The sequence below is a fragment of the Phaethon aethereus genome (genome assembly GCF_964289735.1).
Source record: "Phaethon aethereus genome assembly, chromosome: 3".
Taxonomy (NCBI): Eukaryota; Metazoa; Chordata; class Aves; order Phaethontiformes; family Phaethontidae; genus Phaethon; species Phaethon aethereus.
Window position 1 is genome coordinate 115,450,224 of NC_138576.1, and position 19,924 is coordinate 115,470,147.

Genomic DNA, 19,924 nt, shown 5'->3' on the forward strand with positions numbered 1-19,924 from the left:
CCTTTGCCTCAGTGGCTTTGCCGAAATGCCGGGCACACTGGGTTTTAAACTCAGATATGTGACATTATGTTTCAGAAGTGCCAGCCCACCCAGGCTCACCCTGGTTCGTCCGACTAGACAGTCACTTTCATTCGTTCATGAAGGATGAACGCGTAAACTGGGCCCTTTTCAGCTCCCTGCCATGATTTCCAAAGTCTCTTGTCGTTTCTCATTTCTTGCTTTCAAGTTCATGCGGTAGTGATGGAGGCTGTGACATACAGCTGGTGAACGGAGATGCCCCTGCTGTTCGCAAGGAGGACACCTGCCAGCCAGTGCTGGGCATGCAGCGGGAGAGGAAAAGAGTGCTGACTTGGTGATGCTGGCTGGGGTGGCTTCCCCAAGCGTTGATGGTGACACGTTGATGCTGACAGGGCATCTGCAATCCCAGCCTGCAGCTTGCAGAGATAACCTGGCCTCTGAACTGTGCTCCCACTCCTCTCCTGTTTGATTTTGGTGCAGACATAAGGGTTTGGGTCTCTAAGCCTCCCCTTGGGCTGGTGCTAAAGCAGGGGGTTACTGAGCCTTTCAGCAGGCCAGGGATGGAGATGTCCCACGGCCACGGTCCCAATCCTGCAGTCCTTCTGAAGGATGTCACCAGCTGGTGTGGACACTGCAGGAAGGCAGGCTAATTCCTGTGGTCCTGTTGCTGTGGGGCCACAGCAGAGCAGAACACGTGCAACAGGCCCTGATGAATAGGGTACAAGTGCCCCCAGGGCTGGCCCTGTCTAGAGACCCCTGCATAGTAGAGAACTTCAGTCACCAGAAGCCTTCTCCCATGAGTGCTGGAGGCCTGTCTTGATGTTGAGGAATTGCCCTGGTGTGACTGGAGAGAGTTTTGTGGGTGGATGATCACAGCCTTAGCCCATGGCAGAGGAGAAATAATGATATCATTAACCAGCACCTCTACATTTCTCTCTCCCTTGCTATTCCAGAGTGATTACTCAAGTGACACTGAAAGTGAAGACAATTTCCTGATGATGCCACCAAGAGATCATCTCGGCCTCACTGTGTTCTCCATGCTCTGCTGCTTCTGGCCATTGGGAATTGCTGCCTTTTACCTGTCTCATGAGGTATGTTAAAACGTCTCCTGGTAATTCAGAGTTTTGCATCCACGGAGTAGCCATCACCTCACACCAGCAAGGAAAGTTCACCAAAATCCAAATGTGGGCAAGACATTCTCCAAGGTAGTGGGAGGTGGTTAAAACGGTAGTGTGCTCCCCACCTTGATATGTCTCTGTAATAGTGGTGGTTGTCTGGTGAGATACTTTGCTGAGGAATGAGTCTACAAAATACTTTAGGTTTTAGTTGATAATGATCGGGTTCCATGTCAGGTTATACAATGTCCAGCTAGGGATTTTCTGTGGATGTTACTTTTGAGTGGAAAACACCCTTGCTATCTCAAACACAGATTTCCAATTGGGAAAACTGACCTATTGTTTCCCAAGCTGATCATCTGGAAAAGCAAACCAGGTAATATACTTTCAGGAGCAGAAAAATTATTTCTATTCTGCAGAAGCAAATTTGCTTTCCAGGAACCATTTCCTTTCCCCCTGAAAAATTGCTCTTGTCCAATTTTAATATTGAAATTTTTTTTACCAGAGAAGTGACAGTGTTTTGGTTTGCTTCCTTCATGAGTCGGACTTGCTGGTTTGCAGCCTGTGCCTAACAATCACCTCATGCCCCATCATTTGTTTTGACAAGTATATCTTCACCAAGTGCCTGCAGAGTAATTATTGAGTTTCCCAGCGTGGCAGATAATGTAATGTGACAGCAAAGGAGTCACACTGGAAGTCTCATCAGTGACTGCAATATTTCTATCTACTGGTGGTAGCAATGCCTATTGCAAACTACAGTCTGTAATCCACAGCACCAAAATCATTCACCCTCTCGCCTGTCTTTCTAATCTGCCTGCTCTAAACATCTACCAGCACTCAGTATGTGTCAAGACAGAGCAAGTACTTCAGATCTGAAGAATCCTATTCTTCAATATCAAAGAAAGAGATACAGCACTACTATTTTTTGCTTTAAATAAAGTGTCTGTCATTGAACTTGGAAGCTTCTGGGTCAATTAAAATTTGTCCAGTGGAAAATGCCAAGTTTCCTTCTTTGAGTGCTATTGATTTCTCAAGTTTGGGTCAAAGGATTTGCCTGATGACGATGACAGCAAAAAGTAAAGTATTGGGTGGGATCTGCATGTGCTTTATTATCCTGCTGTTTGGTCCTTCAGGCAGAGCTATTCGACAGCAATTTCAATGGCCACATCTCTTCACACACACAGACTAGGCAATGCTGCAGCCAAGGAAGGGTTGAGAGTTTGTCACCATTAGCAGTGTGTTTGCTCTGTGCTGGGGAAAATAGTGCGTTCATTAATTTCCTGCGGTAGCATTCCTTCAGGAGGCCTGGGGATTGCTAGCTAGTTTTATCTAAGCAATGAAAGCACAGCACAGTCCAATAAATGCAAAATAAACAGCATAATTAAGTACTAAAAAGCAGTAAGTCTGAGAAGCTAAATGTGCTGGGAGACAGTGTATGAAGGACAGGGCATCCACATAGCTGTGAACTGATTCCAGGGGCCAGCATGAATTTATAAGACCCTGCTACCTCGATATGAGTATAAAGGAAGGCAGCAAAAGTTGATCATATTGTGCTGAAGGATTTAGGCCCTGGAAAATGGAAACTTGGGTGTTGGTTTAGATTAGCATAATGGTGGGGAACTGCTGAATGTGACTGCCTAAAACTAGGAGGTGTCCACAAGAAAGATCAGGCAGGTGCCTTGCTTCTATTAGGTTGAGAGGCAGTAAGTTATTCTTTGTTAACTGACCCCTTGAATTCACCAAGACAAGTTGTGGCTAAATCTAGCCAGGAGGAAGGAGTGTGTTTCTGAGGACATTTGACTTCTGCTTTTTGCTTTTGCATCTGAGGTAGAAATTTTTTTCTTCTCTCCCCACTAAAAAATGGTAATAACGCCACCCCTGCATGCTCCTTTCCTCCCATCTTTCCTTTTCACTCTCTCCAACAGCTAAATCAGCTGAGAAATCCTTTCCGAAATGTCTCGCAGAAAGATGGTCAAGTCCCTGCTTGTCCCAGTCCAGCACAGTCACGTCAGTCTGTCTGCTCCCCAAGTTCCCAGGCAGGTACTTTCACTGCCTGCCTTCCCCTCCAGCACGTCCATCATGGCCCTGGGAAACCACCAGCCTTCACTGAAACTGACACTTCTGCAAAACCCCACATCCAACAAATTGGCATTTTCCAGTGGAAAAATTAAGCTCAAATTAAGGCCAAAACCTCCTATGGCTGAGAACTGGCTAAAATAGCTGTTATAAACCACTGAAATCCTGCACCTAGCTAAGCTAATAGTGACAGTGGTGTCGACTCATGCTTTGGAGCGTAAACCATTCAGAATGATTTTTTATATGTGAGGTAGTAAAACATTACGTCCTATTAGCTTGTGATTTCTATTTCTATAGGTCTTTTAACATGAACTCTTGAATAACGTTTGAGATCTCTTGTTAATAGAAAAGGGTAGTCTAACATTCCCCATCCTTTATCAGAAGTCTGAACTATAACTAAAGATCATAACTTGGCACTTGCATTCAAACCTTTTTTTGAAGTTGCTTGAGCTCTTGAAAATTTCATGCTTTCAAAAGTCTCCTGGATAGTTCTACTTAAAAAGGCCCAGTCTGGGAAAAAATTGTAACATGTTGGAACTTCAAAGGTGGTGGATGGATTCTTTGTATCACAATTTAGCACTTTTGATGAGCTGCTTTAAAAACCTGGTCTCCTCTGGGTGTGCAATGCATTTACAGATGAAGGCCTGATTTGCAGAAGATATATTTGCAGTGCAGCTCAGTCCAAAGGGACAGGTGCTTTCAGTTTAATCCTGCAGTATCTGGCAGTACATTTACACTGCATATGTCTATGTCATGGTGCAAATGAATTATACAAGGATGGATGTTGTAAGGTTTCAGAGGTGCTCGTTGCATATAGAAAGATTAATTTTCCCTGTGCTCCATAAAAGCAGTGTGCTTCCTGCAGGGGCTATTTCTGCTCTGTGTGGGACTTGATGTTTCCACCAAGGCTCTTGCGAATGTGCTGCTGACTTAGGGCTTCTTGGAGGCCGTCTGTATCGAACTATGCAACTGTACAGGGTGTACCTGCTTGGTGGAAATGAAGATGTGCATCAGGTTTAGCTGAGCCAGCAGGGAGGAGCAGTGGATTCAGAAGTGTACTCTGTGAAAGCAAAAGCAGTTCCTTTTCTTTGGCATATCCAGTTTTCACAAGTAGGGCATCACCTGGTGATCTTCCTATCCCAAGCGAAGCTGAGTCTCGCTGCTTTTCATCTTCCCTCAGTAAAACAGAAAGCCTGAGGCCATCACTGTGTTGTATACTTGCTTGTTTACTTGCTTCTGTTTTGATCTGTGTTTTCCTTCCCTCAAACGACTCACTTACACCCACTGCTTGTGGCTGCTCAGTCCTGCTCGCTCTGTCAGCTACCAGAAAAGCAATGTGAGGACTGTGCCATTTTCTTCCCCCATCTATCCAATCTTCTATGGTGCTTGCTTCTTTGGACCATGAGATCAAGACATGACTCCCATTGCCTCACAGGCACAATGTGTCCTCCTCGTTATGCTGGCGTCACGCTAAAAGTGGTGTCCAGATCCCCGTCTCGCCTGAGCTGTCACAGCTAAAATACAGGGGCTTTGCACACATGAGCCATTCAGGTGACCTGCCCAGAGGCCACTGCTCTAGGGTAACCTCTCAGGAGGTATAATGTCTCTGAGTACTCTGATTTTTAATAGCAGACAATGTTTATTGGTTAGTTTTCCACTTCTCTACAAACGGGCCATGTGAGTTTTTATGCTTGCAATTTTTGGATTAGCTGCTTTCCTAACAGCTTATAGGGCTAAAGGGCCCAGCCAGAGGGGTTTTTTTGTGCTTTTGCAGAGGAAAATGTAAATGTTGTATGCCTTTCACCGTAAAACTCTTCTCCACAAGCAGTGTTTGATCAAAAAAACCTCATTATGTTTATTTTTTCGTAAATCTCTACCCTCTGGAGTCATGCAGGTACCTCGGTTTTCATTTTTTACAGGAGTTTTTAGCTTTGTAGACTGTAAACAAGCCTGAAGCTTCATAAGTCAGAGAAAGAAGTTAAAAAAAAAATCTTTTTGTCTTGCAAGTTTACCATTAAACTTACCAGACAAGTTATCAGGGCCTGTCAGAATTTCTGCTTGGTGGGGGTTGATAATCGTGCAAGGTCTTTTTAGTCTGAATCCTCTTTTTCTCCCTGCTTTTATTTTTAGGAAAGATAGCAATACCTTGGCACACATTTTTTCCCCTCCTGTAAAAAGAAACTCATTATCAGAGACCTAAGTCTGTGCTGGTATGAATGAGCTTCACTTTGTACCTGCTTTCTTGTGGGATGTGGTGGTTATGTGGAGCCTTTCACTCCCAGTAAGTCCCCACCAAGCATCCGAGAGATGCCAGCCAGGCCAGAGGAGAAACAAGAGTATGTACAACACTTCTATCCATCTTCCACGTAACCTCGATGGAGCTGTGTCAGGCTGGCATAGACATACACCTGAAAAATCCCACTGGACACGTCTCGGCACACTTAGGTGCTCAAATATCCTCCAAACCCACTTTCCTCCCTGGCAGCGCATGAGAGCTGCCAGGCAGCAGACTGTAACCCAAGCGCACGAAAGCAATCGCTTCCTGTCTGCTGCACTTACTCCTGCCGTAATTACCTCCCTCACACAGTGATCGAGGGATGCATGGCTCTGTAATTTTTCCCCCAGCCCATGGATTGCTTGTGTGGGCACAGCTCCAAATTGCATCACTCGGATTGTCTTTAAAGAAAAGTAGGGACTGCGCACTGGGTAAAAGGATTTTCTCCACTTTTCATACAGACGTGAGGCATACATGATCAGGCAAATGAGTAGCTTGTCTTTCTTCACCGCAACTTCTGAACCATTTTGTTACTTTCTATCCAGTTTTCAGAGGTAGAGGTTTTGAAAAAAATGTATTTTGACATGTTTCAGTGGTCACCAGGGAGAAGAGAGAGATAATGTTCATGTCATCCCACTGGGAGGGAGAAGACAGTATGAACTTAATCTTTATCAGACACCAGAGATTAGGTGCTTGGCACACATGAATATTTCAGTTTCTTTGCTTTTCTCCATCAGATTTTGACATCTAGCCACTGCTGAAAAGGACAGGGAAATAACAGTCAGGTGTTATCTGTTGTTTATTCATTAGAAATGTGGCTCATAGTCCCCATCTCAACTGGGAAAACCATGAGATGGGACAGCAGTGTGATGTGCCACACTCCACCAAACTGGCTGGTGATGCTGGTAAAACCTTTCCATGCTCTACCATCCCACCCTGTTTTTCCCTCTCTGCCCCACTTTTCTCCATCAGAAAACAGAATATAATAGACTATAAATAAGTTGACATCCACAGCCATGAGCATATATGTTTGTACTGGTGATGCTGCATTGCCTTGTAGCCAAGATGAAAAGACACAGGCAAAACCTAAAACTTGGAGTGTTTTTCTTTTCTTGTTATATGTGCAGTAACAGGCCAAGCTGTATACTCCCAGGATGTGCTGGTCAGCATTGCTAAAGCAATGCTAGCAGAGGAGACAGCAGGCTTTTGCATTTTCAAGAGAGCTTTTTGATTTTTCAGCACTGCATTGTTTCTTGGACGAAGTAGTGCTCGTACAAAAGACCTGACTGTTAAAAGAAGATGAACTTTAACCTCCTTAAATATAGTAAGAAAAAGTCCCTTTTTTGGTGTCTTGGACCAGGATACCAAATCACACAATTGCTGAGTTGAAGTTGAGCTGTTGCATTGGGTCACACAGCTTGGATGTAGGGTATTGGGTGTGTTCTGCGGCTACTCATCCATGTCTCTGCTGTCAGTCATGCAAAGATTTGAGCTGTCAGTGCTGATCACTCAAAAAGCAGATCTGTGTGTTATTCATCTGGCTGTATATGCATGCAAGTGCAGGTGCATGCAGGCACCCTTCTGATGAAGTTTTGTAGTCTTTGGGCTGTAAAAGGTTATGAATAAAACCTTTGGACAACTAAACTCTCTTGTGTCAGGAATGAGTCCAGATTAGTTCCTCCTCACATGGAGCTGCTAAGGACTTTTGGGTCAGAAATCTTCCCAGCAGAGCTCTGTGCCAGTGTCTTGCTGAGGTGGCCAAAGGCCAACAGTACGGCTGTTGTCCTTATGTGAGAGCCCTGGCCCTGAGAGGTCCACTGCTCACTGGGCTGTGTCCCATTTGCAAGGTAGATGGCAGATACCATGACTTATGGATTCCTCCAAGCCTGTTTCAGTCTTAATAGCTGACGAATATAGATTCTGTTTAGTTAATATTTACTATTTCTTGACATGCCAGCTCTTCAGCTGGTGGAAATCACCCCCTTCACTTCTGTGTGGAAGATCTGGTTTGCCTACTCTGGCAAGGGACTAGCAAGCCAGGGACTCACAGAGGTGCAGGTCTCTCAACTGATGCTGGGGCAGTCTGTGCTTACATGACTTCACCCCTAGGTGCCTATGGCTCTCAGACCCTTGTGTCACAGGGCTTAGCTTCCTGCTGGGACAAGCTGTATGCTCTGGGGCTTTTCCTCAGTGATCAGCCTAAGAAAGAGCTGAGTTCTTCCAGCCACATTCATAACACAGAAATAGCTGTGGAGGACTGGCGTGTTAGATTTCTGAAGTTTGACAGAGTTTGAAACAATCGAAAATGAGGTTTTATATGAGGAAATGTGAGGTCAGCAATTGCTTGCAAACTGCTCATATATCTCTGCTTGCAAACTGTCTCTTAGTATGAGTACATATGCATGCACTCCTGTTAAAACACAGCACTTGCAAGGATAAGCACTTCAAGATCATTAAATGACACCATAATTTTACCTACCATAAGACAGCTGTCTTGTAATTGCATATGGTTCTTCAGACATGCATAGCTTGTGCTTTGACTTGCATCTCTGCTCAAGCCTAGGTCTGAGGAGCATCGCCTATGCTGATCACTTTTAGCTGATGGCTTTCACCCTTCGTCTACCTTGTCTACTCAGGGGTTTGGGGCAGGGTCTGCCTGTGTGTGACCCAGGCACCCTGCCCTTGTCAGGTCTGTAGACAGAACCGATACTAACTTGGAGGTGGGTCTGCCCCTGAGGGAGGGAGCAGTGCTGTGCACGCTGGTGTCCCTGGTTGGGCAGCAGGAGTTGGTCTGTGATCAGCAGACACAAGCCCAGTAAACTGCTGACCATGCATGTTCATAAGACACAGAGGTAGAGTCTGTGAAAGGAAAATATGTCATGCCAGATACAACATCCCAAGAGGGGTGAAGCTGTTGCCACCCATCCCCAAAGGTCCAGCCAGCAGCAAGGTTGAAGATGCATTCCCAGCAGGCACACACACAGAGCACACATATACGTACACCATGTATTTACATATATACACGGCTGGCCACACAGATCACAGACACTCAGAGCACTCAACAAATGCAGACAGCACCATCAGCCTCATCCTGCTCCTCTCCCTGTGCAGGATGGAGGTCCACTAGTGAGAATATACATATATACATATATACACACACACACATCTGTGCAATGTGGATCCATCCAGTTCCTGGGCTCAGGCGCTGAATCTGCCCAGTGGTGGAGAGTGAGGAGCCTCAGCCTTTCTGAGGAGGAATAAAGGGCATCAAGGAGAGGGAAATACGCTGTGTTGGATGGGGAAACTGAGAGTGGGAGAGAGGCTATGATGAGCAGAGTTAATTTAGGAGCATGGCATGGGATGTGATAGCTTAGGTAAGGCCAGATTACTCCTCCAGATAGGTCGTGCTTGAAGAAAGGCAGAGATTTCTCCTCTTAAGAAGGATTAAATATAAGATTATATGAATACTGCAACGGGTGTTCTCTGTCACTGTGGCTCACTCGTGGGCATATTCATGAGGCAAGTGGTTGCAGCACTAAATAGGTTGGTATGATAATCTCTGTCCTAACTAGGACAGGTTTGTGTGGGGCTGGAGCCCTCCCTTGACACCGAGTGTCTCTGTGCAGGCTCAGCGTGAAAGGCAAATGCTCAGAGGATAATGCCCCAGGCCGGCAGTCCATTGGGGCATGCAGAGCATGTGCATGGCCAGGGCATGGACAAGGCTGTATTCATAAGGGCTGGTCTGCAGAAGGTTGCTGCTGGCTGCCTGTCCACACTCCTCCCCTTGCTCCCATCAGGCAGGTGGTAGATTTGCCAGGCAGAGGATGGCAATGAATACTGAACAGCACAGCCTGTGCCAGCATAAAATAACATGGCTGCTGTTGGCAAGCGTGATACAGAGAGAAACTACCTGCTGAGATAGCCAGGAACATATGTCGCTGTGTGAGAGTGCTGGGTCTATTGTTCTTGGAAGAGCAGCTCTGAAATGGATGTCCCTGGCCCCCGATTAGAGACATTTGGGTGACATGCCCTGGCCTTGCAAAAAGCTCGTCACATGGTTCAGTACGTTCAAGGTTTGCAACTTCTGCTCCCTTCAGAGGAGTGGGAGTCTATGGGGCCTGATGGGATCCACCCGAGCGTACTGAGAGCTGGCGGAGGAGCTTGCCAAGCCACTCTCCATCATTTATCAGCAGTCCTGGTTAACAGGGGAGGTCCCAGAAGACTGGAGGCTTGCCAATGTGACGCCCATCTACAAGAAAGGCCGGAAGGAGGATCCTGGGAACTACAGGCCTGTCAGCCTGACCTCTGTACCGGGGAAGATTATGGAACGGTTTGTCTTGAGAGTGCTCACAGGGCACCTGCAGGACAACCAAGGGATCAGGCCCAGCCAGCATGGGTTCATGAAAGGCAGGTCCTGCTTGACCAACCTGATCTCCTTCTATGACCAGGTGACCCGCCTAGTGGATGAGGGAAAGACTGTGGACGTTGTCTACCTGGACTTTAGTAAAGCCTTTGACACCATCTCCCACAGCATTCTCCTGGAGAAACTGGCGGCTCGTGGCTTAGACAGGTTTACTCTTCGCTGGGTGAGGAACTGGCTGGATGGCCAAGCCCAGAGAGTTGTGGTGAACAGCGTTAAATCCGGCTGGCAGCCGGTCATGAGTGGTGTTCCCCAGGGCTCGGTTCTGGGGCCGGTCTTCTTTAATATCTTTATTGATGATCTGGATGAGGGAATCGAGTGCTCCCTCAGTAAGTTTGCAGATGACACCAAGTTGGGTGGGAGTGTTGATCTGCTGGAGGGTAGGAGGGCTCTGCAGAGGGATCTGGACAGGCTGGATCGATGGGCAGAGGCCAACTGTATGAGGTTTAATAAGGCCAAGTGCAGGGTCCTGCACTTTGGCCACAACAACCCCATGCAACGCTACAGGCTTGGGGAGGAGTGGCTAGAGAGCAGCCCGGCGGAAAGGGACCTGGGGGTGCTGGTTGACAGCCGGCTGAACATGAGCCGGCAGTGTGCTCAGGTGGCCAAGAAGGCCAACAGCGTCCTGGCCTGTATCAGGAATAGTGTGGCCAGCAGGAGCAGGGAAGTGATTGTGCCCCTGTACTCAGCACTAGTGAAACCGCACCTTGAATACTGTGTTCAGTTTTGGGACCCTCACTACAAGAAGGATGTTGAGGTGCTGGAGCGTGTCCAGAGAAGGACAACGAAGCTGGTGAGGGGTCTGGAGCACAAGTCTTATGAGGAGCGGCTGAGGGAACTGGGGTTGTTTAGTCTGGAGAAGAGGAGGCTGAGGGGAGACCTTATTGCTCTCTACAACTACCTGAAAGGGGGTTGTGGCGACAAGGGTGTTGGTCTCTTCTCCCAAGTAACTAGTGATAGGACAAGAGGAAATGGCCTCAAGTTGCACCAGGGGAGGTTTAGACTGGATATTAGGAAAAATGTCTTTACTGAGAGAGTGGTCAATTATTGGAAAAGGCTGCCCAGGGAGGTGGTGGAGTCGCCATCTCTGGAAGTATTCAAAAAATGTGTGGATGTGGCGCTTCAGGACATGGTTTAGGGGACATGGTGGTGCTGGATTAATGGTTGGACTTGATGATCTTGAAGGTCCTTTCCAACCTAGTGATTCTGTGATTCTGTGAAAGCCTAGTCCTGGCTTTCCAGGAGTGGCAGAGGATGTCTCATGGCCCTTGGATTTCCCAAGGTCTGCCTCAGACCATGATAGCTGCTCTGAAGTAGGGTTTATTAACTACCAGCACCTCTAATTCTCTGCTTTCCAGGCAGGAGCTGGCTCCCAGCCAGCGATTTGAGTGTGGGTAGACTTTGCTCATGCTGACTTTTGCCTTCAGAGTAGATGTCTCCTGAGAAGAGAGGTGTTTGTGCACACAAGAAAATGGCCATTTAGAGTGCATCGTGTTTCAGCAGCTGCTGCTTTCAGTGCGCTGTGGGTGAGGTCTTGGGCCAAGGAACTTTATAAGTGTCTTGTATAATTACATTCTTCTTCATTCCTCTTTGTCCTTTTGATCTTGTGGTCACATTTCCAAGTCATGAACTACAGCTACAAAAAGGGATTAGATTAATGAATGGCATGATTGCTTTAGGCCTTAAGCTAATTTTAAATAATTGGAAAGGTAGCTTGCAAATAACATTCCCTGGAGAGTTTAATTCATTATGTAGGTGTTTAATTGCAAGGAAGTTTTGGGACAGAAGAGTGGCCAACTCAAAATGTTTGAGGAGATGAGAGGTCTCTTGTATTAGCAAGAACATCCTGCACAATGGCAAACTTTGTACCTGAATTGTTCTGTGCCAGACATTTCTGCCTCGCACATTATGCTGAGCCAGCCAGAGCCCAGAGGTGTATCAATATAGTCATGCTCCATGGGTATAAAACATTATTCCGTCCTGGCATCCTCTTTTTGTCCTGCTGTTACTTTTTGTTGCTCATCTATTGGCTCATTATTTTACAGGCTTACGAGACAGCAAGGATTGTTTCAGTGTAGGATAACGCACCTTCAACAGGTTGCTTGCACGCCTGCCACTGAGCTTGGTGTGTCTGTAGTATTCACAAAATCTTTCAAAAGCCTGTCTGGTGTAGGCATGTGAAGAGTAAAGTAATAAATCTTACACAGCAATTGATCAGGGAGTTCAGGCCCCCTGACATTTAGGCAATTCTCACTAAGTTTAAACAACTTTTTAGTCTTAGGCAGCGGGGTTTTGGTGGTTTTTAGCTTAGACAGCAAGGATGCGTTTTGTTAGCAGGGACATGGAGTTAGAATTGTTAGCAGGCACATGAAGGGGCTTTTCTTAGTAATCCTCACATGTCCCAGCTAAATACTTGATTTTTCACAGCTGCAAAGGTAGAGTGTCCAGGACGGATTATATTTCAGGAGAGGACACAGAAGGAGCTCGCTACCAGTTGAAGGACAAAAACAGGGCACGTGATTTTGCACCTCCCTAGTAGGTCTCCTTGCTGACAGACGCATGAGAAAAGAGACCCACTGCAGATCTGTGAATGGAACATACCCCTCTCCTTCCCCCCACCTCGTTCTGGCCATCCTGATGTCTGCTTCAGTTGTCAGAAAAGCCAAAAAGCTTTGGATGCTGCTTCAGTGGCTGCTTCAGAAGCCTGGTGATGTGATGAAGCTCCTCACATCCAAGGTGGTAAATGATCTCCCTTGAATTCTCCTGCGGCAAGGAGAACAGAGTGTGTGTCTAGAGTAGTTCCTTGGGTGCTGTTTGTATAAGAGACCTTTCTTTCATCTCGCACTGTGACAGCACCCTTTTTCAAAACAAAAACAAATGAAAGGAGGCACACACATTTGAAGTTTAATGTATGCAGCAGTAAATGAATGGATGTTTTCAACAGCAAAGACTTAAGGTTAACCTTTTATTGATCTGCAGAATACTCAGGTATTTTTTTTCTTCTCCTCAGAGAAGAAAAAATGGTAAGAAGATGGTACCATCATGTACCAGAGACCCAGGGCTATATTCTAATCTTGAATATACAGCTTGCTGTCTCTCAGCAGCTGTTCTGGTGAGGGCTACTGGATTAGTACTTTCTTTGGATGCACAGCAAAGTGAATTGATCACTTCTGATTACAATCTGCGCATGTCTTTCAAATGGTCTGCAGAAAAACACTTTGAAGTGAAGACTTGAGTATAGTGATCGAGGCACCCAAAGATGCCTTCCAGTCAATTGTAACTCCTCATTGAATTGACTGACTTCCCATCAGCAGAAAAGAAATAAAGTTTTTTTATATTTATTTTGGGATGAACTAGAAGAACCAGCTGAAAATGAAGGGACTAGGACCTACCTGCAGCTGTGCAGTTTGTATCTAAAACTGGGCACTCCATTTTCACAAGTAATGACTGTGCTCTTCAGCCTACAATAAATAATGGATTATCTGTTGTATCAAAATAGGTGAGTCTCAGGAGCCACTGCAAGGCAGAACTTGAGAACGGAACGCAGCTGCTGTATAAACTGATACAATATCTGAGATGGGAAGGGAGAAGACTCTCTGTTTTCAGCTGTTGTGCTGGAGCAGCGTGGCTGGGCAATGAGGTTTTCCGACCAGGGCAAATGTTTGCTATGGCTGTCCCAGCAGTGAGCCTACAGACTTTCCCACTGAGTGCAAGGATTTCTTCAAGTGAAAACTAAAACAGATAAAGAAGTCATATTATGGGACCCTGGAAGGCAGCATAATAAGAGACAGACAGATTTCTGTTGCTAGTGGCAGTGTCCAGAGGGACCTCTGTAAAGTTAAGCTCTGTGCCAGCCAAAAAGCTTGAGAGCCAACAAGACCAACAAAAAATAAACCTGTCCCATTAAAGTAGGTGGAGAGATTGCACTTTGTTCCCATGACTCTGGACAAAATATTGAGCCCAGCAGGATCAGCTTTCCTGAGGCAGCCACTAGAAATTCAGGCTGCCAGGGGCATACGGATATACAGGTATTCTCCTCCTTCAATAGCTCTGGCGTCTATCTGTAACAGTCTTCACCCTACCTCTTACCAGTCTCTGTGGTACCCTTTTTCCAGCCCTTGTTTCATTTATGCCTAAAATGGTTGAAATCTTTCTCTAAGAAGTTAAAGATTAGTTGATTATCTAATATTATTGCATTATTCCCAAACACTGTTTCCTAATCTAAACAACAGCATTTGCTGTATGCTTTGCCTCCAGCTGTATCCACAGAGGTAGGCAGGACATTAAAATGCACCTATCAAGACACATGATCTTAATGTACTGTTGGTAATGAAACTAATGTAGTATTTTATGTGCTTGGGGGGAAAAACATTGACTTTTTCATATTGTGAAAATCTTTCTTCTCCCTTCCCCCGTGCCAGTTTAGTATTAAAATACACTCATTATGGGGCACGGTGAGCAATGAGTTATGAATGACATTTCCACATCTTGGCATTTCTTTTATTATTTCCAAGAAGTTTTAAAGACTCATGGTTGCTTGGGTGAATGCAAGTCATGCATGTTCACAAAGGGACTCAGCTTCCACGAAGAGGGTGAGGGAGGCCAGGGATAAAAGAAGAGAGGTCACAGCACTGAGCAGGAGAGATGGAATTGGCAATGCCTGCTCCACCACATCCCTCATCTGCCTTCCTTGTAGTGAGTACTTCTCCATCATGAAGTCCAGGAGAAAGGATGCAATTCAAACCAGCTGTTACCCAGAATTCCCAGGCCCAAAGATTGCCAATGGATGTTAGTGTCCAACCCAGCATCATGAGGTGTATCACCATGAGGGATCTGTCCTTACAGCTACTGTCTCTAGCAAGAAATGTAGAAATGTGATGGTGGGAGCAGGAAAGACCAAAACTTTTCTTCCCAGGTCTGTTCAGGGAGCCACCTCTGGCTGGGATTGGGACTTTTGTTGCTCAGTCACTTGATGGGGGACCTCTGGAAGGAATCATGTCCTCTCTTCACAATGGGGACCAAAAATCTGTCCTTCGCTATGGCAAGGACATGCTACAAAAGCTGAAGGTGGTCCTTGGGCTGATAATGGCAGACAGAGTAACTTCCAAATCCTCCCAGGTGTGATAACCCAGCAAATGGGATTTGGCGTCCAGAGACTTGTGGAACTTTGAACTAATTTAAATAGTAATCGTCCCAGACTGGGGTTTCTGGGTTTCATTCAAGGCACCACACTCAGTAATTGTGCCGAATGTGTCCTCATTCTGTGACCTTGTCACACAGATGGTGGTGTTCAAAGCAGGTTTCTACAGACTACAACTAATTAAGCAATTAATTAGCAGCTTGCACTTTTACACAGAAGCTACTGTAAAGCAGTAACTTCAGTGACCTTATGAGACCTTGCACAGCATTGGTCCAAAGACTGTCCAGATTGTCTTTGCTAAAGTTTCAGTGCATGCACCTAGTCTCAGTTTGAACCACAGCTGAGGCAGGTTGGCTCAGCTTAAGCTGGACTCACGCTGAGCATCATCTGGGCCTTTCCTGATGTGTCTTCAGGATGTCTCACTTACTCGTATTTAAAAGTTTTCCTTCCTTCCCGGTGAAGACCACCTTGTCCTATGACATTCAGTGGCTATTCCTAAATTGTGGTGAACACAAATTTCCTGTTTCCCAGGGCTTTCAATGTTCCCACAATGATAATGAACATTTAAATCACATGGGCATTGGCTCTTATTCTTTGGTATTTCACTTTGTTCTGTCAACACTTTAGCATTTTTCCCTGTCAACCTTGTTTCAAGCCTTCAGATATTCTGATTCCAATTGTGTCATAGAAGTGATGCCTTATGACTCCCTCCCTCATTTCTAATAGCTTTTGTGTTGTATAATAACAACAAAACCATAATAAACACCTTATATATCTGCTGATTGGAAAACAGATCACCATAGTGGCTTCCAGCGCATGTATGCACTCTGGCTGGGAAAGGAATGAGCAGCATTAGTTCCCCTTCATTTCTTTATTAACAACAAGGAATCTCAAAGTATTTCAGGGGGTTGCATTCAGCCTGGTGAATTGGTAACATTATTTGCCTGTTTTTTGCTCATGAATTGCAAGTGGAGGTTTATGTTCTCTGTACATTTCTTAAAGTTACTTAGCAGAAATGTTGAAAACAGAGAAGAATGAAGTGGCATTTAAGCAAAATTCAAGGTAAGCTCAAGGAGAAATTTTCATTGTGGCATGGGATGAGTGTCTCAGTTCAGGGTCCCTGTACTCCTCTGCGAACATGAGACCCAACTCAGCCCTTGCTCCATAAACACTATGTCTAAATGGGGCTTAACAGTGACTCCCCTTCATTGAGGGAACCGGGGTCTCAGGAGCAGAAAGGCTTCATCTTGGAAAGGTTGTAAGATCATTCCTGTATCTCTTGATGATGCAGCTTTCCGTGGATGATGCCTTTCTCTAGGATCCCTTGCATCCATAACTACTGGGTACCCAGGCCACCCCATGCTTGGGCATATGACCACTTCCAGCATTCAAGAAAATGGAGATGAGTAAAACCAGTGAATTTCTGCAATGTTCATTATTACTGGAGGTTCCTTACCTCATCAAGCAGTTTTGCCAATATGCTGATGGGGTACGCTGCTCCTCCTGGTAACAGGAACAAGCTGTGGTAGAAATACTGCAATAACAGTACTCGCTTGCTCTTGAAAGTACCTATACGCTCCTGAATTTATATGGTGATTCGACCGCTAATGCATTTATTAATGGCAGAGGTTTCAGTAGCATTTCTTTTATCTGTCAGTACATAAAGCAGCAGTAAATACATTTGAAGGCTGCCTGTGCCTCTGCTAGATTTGTCTTGGAGGTGGCTTGCGGTACAGCTTTGCCTCAAAAAGCAAAGGCCAAGCGTGAGTCTTGCTTCCTCTTCATTTGCAGAGGACAGAAGGAGGGGCATCTACAGGATGAAAGGGGACCATGACTAAGACACCCTGAGCATGGTACAGCCTTGCTTTCCCTGTGTTGCTGTCCTTGCAGTCAGGCTCTAAACGGTCTGGTGTTGCACTCTGTGTGCCTTGGGTCCAGGACTCCTTGGATTGGAAATTTCACATTTACTGTGGCCCAGGATAAATGAACGATCCAATCTTCAAAACCCAATAGGGATTAATTACAAGCAGAAGTTATACTGTTTTAATTAAAGCAGCATACTTCAGGCACCCCATCCCTGTGATGCAGGCATAGTATCAATGTTCTTTATACCAGAAAAGATCTTCCCAGATGTAAGACAATGTGTAGAAGGGAATAATCTGTCCTGCAGGAAGCACAAATATACTGGCACGTTGTGCTACAATTAGCATGAAAGAGAAAACAGTGTCCTGCTGGGTGCAGTTATACCTCTGCCAATCTGTAGGTTCAACTTACTTTCCTCTTGTGCTGTCCTGAATGCTGCTGGCGTGATGGGTGAGAACCATATAAACGACAGTGCTGGAAGAGCTGGAATGGGGACACCAGAGTGCGGCTGTGTCAGAGGGGAAGTAAATCTGCCTTTCATGCTGCGTTGCACACAGGAAGATGCTTTTCTCAGGGGAAATGAGCAGGTCAGCCCCACGGAGCTGAGGAGCAGGCGTGGCAGGGTATGTTGGTGGAAGTGTGCTGCTTGCAGTGTTGAGACTAGCACATGTCATTTGGTGCCGGGGACCTTCATGCTTACCTTTAAACCACAGAGAAGCAGAGGAAAATGGATCACATTGAAAGCCAGTGGGATTCAAGCTGCTGAGTTATTCATCAGCATTGAAAAAGCAACCTTTGTATTAGCCACTTCATAGGCAAAAAGTGTCAGAAACAGACCCCTGAAGATGAGAGATTTTTGTTTTCTCTGGTCACCTGGCACATCAGAGAGGTCCCCCCAGAAAACAGGGATGAGTCAGTCAGTGGTGTGGTGTTTAGTAGGGATTCAGGAAGGTTTCCACACAGCAAAGACAATGAAGGCATTTGAATAGATCCTTCATGGGAGTGCAACAACCAAAAGTCCAAGCTAGTTCTTAAAAAAGCCAAGGTGATGACCAGTTGGAAGGAAGAGAAACAGTCATCTCCTCTGTACAGGTCAGGCTTGCTGATACAGGCATCAGAGTCATATCTGAGGTTTCTAGCTTTAGATGTTAAGGATGCCACAGTTTGGCATCAAGCCTATAAATTCAAGATGTCTTTAGTAAAAAAAGGGTCAAGCAGTGGGAATCTGAACTTCTCTCAGCATTGCAGATCAGACTTGCATCTCCAGTTGGAGCTGGGAGGGTTCTGTTTTGCTTTTGAAATAGGATATGTGTGAAGATTATGTTGACTTGCTGTCACATTGCCATAATGTGATTTGGGGGAAATAGCTGCTTCCGCTCATTTTGGGAAGTTAACCAGACCTGGACAATCTCACAGTGAGGAATGTCACCGTGAAACCTGGAGCAGAGATTCCTGTTTCCCTGCATTTACTGTTTTGTTACAGAGCCCTGCTATTATCACAAAAACTTTTTTCCCCCCCTCTGTAACAGCTCCCTTGCGGATTTGAGGCTGTAATGTTTTTATGACCACAAAGGAAACAACAAGTTCAAAAATTTTTTTGATAAGGCCAAAATAATTTACCTCTTACCAAGTGTGACATATTTCAGCACTTGCTAATTAAGCTGAGAGATTTCTGTCATAGCTCTGTGCAAAGAAAAACCACAACCTCTGTGAAATCTTTTTGGCAGAATGTGCATCATCTGCTATCTCCAGTATGAGTACAGGGTGGTGACAGTATTGTCAGCATTAAATCACCCTTCCACTATGTTCAGCTTCTCTTTTAATCTACCAGCCGATACCTCACCAACCTGGCGTCTTCACCATATGTGCTTGCATCTGTTAGCAAAGTAAGTAAGATCATTCTTCCTAGCAATTGCTATGTTGAGGATCAAGGGTAAAATGTAGAAATGCCACCATTTGTAAACCCTGGCAAATATGTGAGCTGCTTATCCTGTTAGGTGTCCAGTCTGGGGACATTTGTTGTAACAGTCAGGAGGATGTGTGCTTTCCCTGCTCCTGCAGGGACATGGCTCTGTACCACTGAATGGGTTGCTGGGAACAACCGCTTTTGCACTGTGTGACTGCATGATTAATCAGGAGATAATTGGGAGATTGAAGGCAGTGGTGCTACTACAAGTGGTGATGACTAGATACCCTGCCTGGTTTTTCCTTTGCTGAAGAGAGATGGAAATGTTGTCTAGTTCAGGTCTTTCCTGGACGTCCAGGTTAGGGATCTAAGAGCTTCCATTTTAGGGTGACCAGATGGAGCAGAGGATTACACTAACCTCAATACTGAGAATAACCTCAAATTGATGCCACAAGCATAGGTAAATATAAGGGTAAAACTTTGGTAGACTGTATAATACCTTTTTTCCACACAAATTTCCATTCATCCCATGAAAATAGTTTCTCCGTGATCTCCCTTGCTCAGAGGCATCAGGGAGCAGCGAGATCAGGGCCACCCCACAAGGGAAGGGGAACAGGGAGCCAGGGGTGACAGTAAAGCAGGGCAGTGTCCTCATCATCACAGGGAGCAGTCCCACAGCGCCTGACTGTAGAGCCCATTGCTGCAACTGACAGCAGGTACATACCCTTCTACCTTTGCAGAGACTGGAGAAATTATATTAGTTGGAGCATGAGGTCTCCTGGAGACGTAGATCACTGATTTTGGAAGGCATTCCTGTGTGTAGGGGATACAGATAAGATGAGTTGTAATGTCTGGACTTTTACAAGATGACACATATCATAAGACCTGAAACCTACTTGGCCATGAATAGCTCAGAAGAGTTATTCAGCAGCAGGAGCAAACGGCCATCTACTCCTTTAAACAGGATACCTGCTTGCTATATTGCCATTTTGGCATACTTGGTCATGGAGGCAGATTAAGACGATGCCTTGCAGAGTCTGGTGTCTGCTTTTTACCTTCAGTCTGTGCTTCTGAACACCTGAAACCACATTGCCTTTCTAGCTTGAGTGGG

General features: G+C 45.6%; 1 protein-coding gene across 1 annotated transcript in view; it reads left to right on the plus strand.

Annotated features, from left to right (window-relative positions):
* Positions 1–19,924, plus strand: part of SYNDIG1 (synapse differentiation inducing 1) — a gene marked incomplete at its 5' end in the record, with an annotated part of 76,663 nt that overhangs the window by 18,475 nt on the left and 38,264 nt on the right. Inside the window, one exon of the mRNA XM_081997150.1 lies at positions 972–1,109. Within this exon, the coding sequence (XP_081853276.1) occupies positions 972–1,109 (138 nt within the window). The remainder of the gene's footprint in view (positions 1–971; positions 1,110–19,924) is intronic.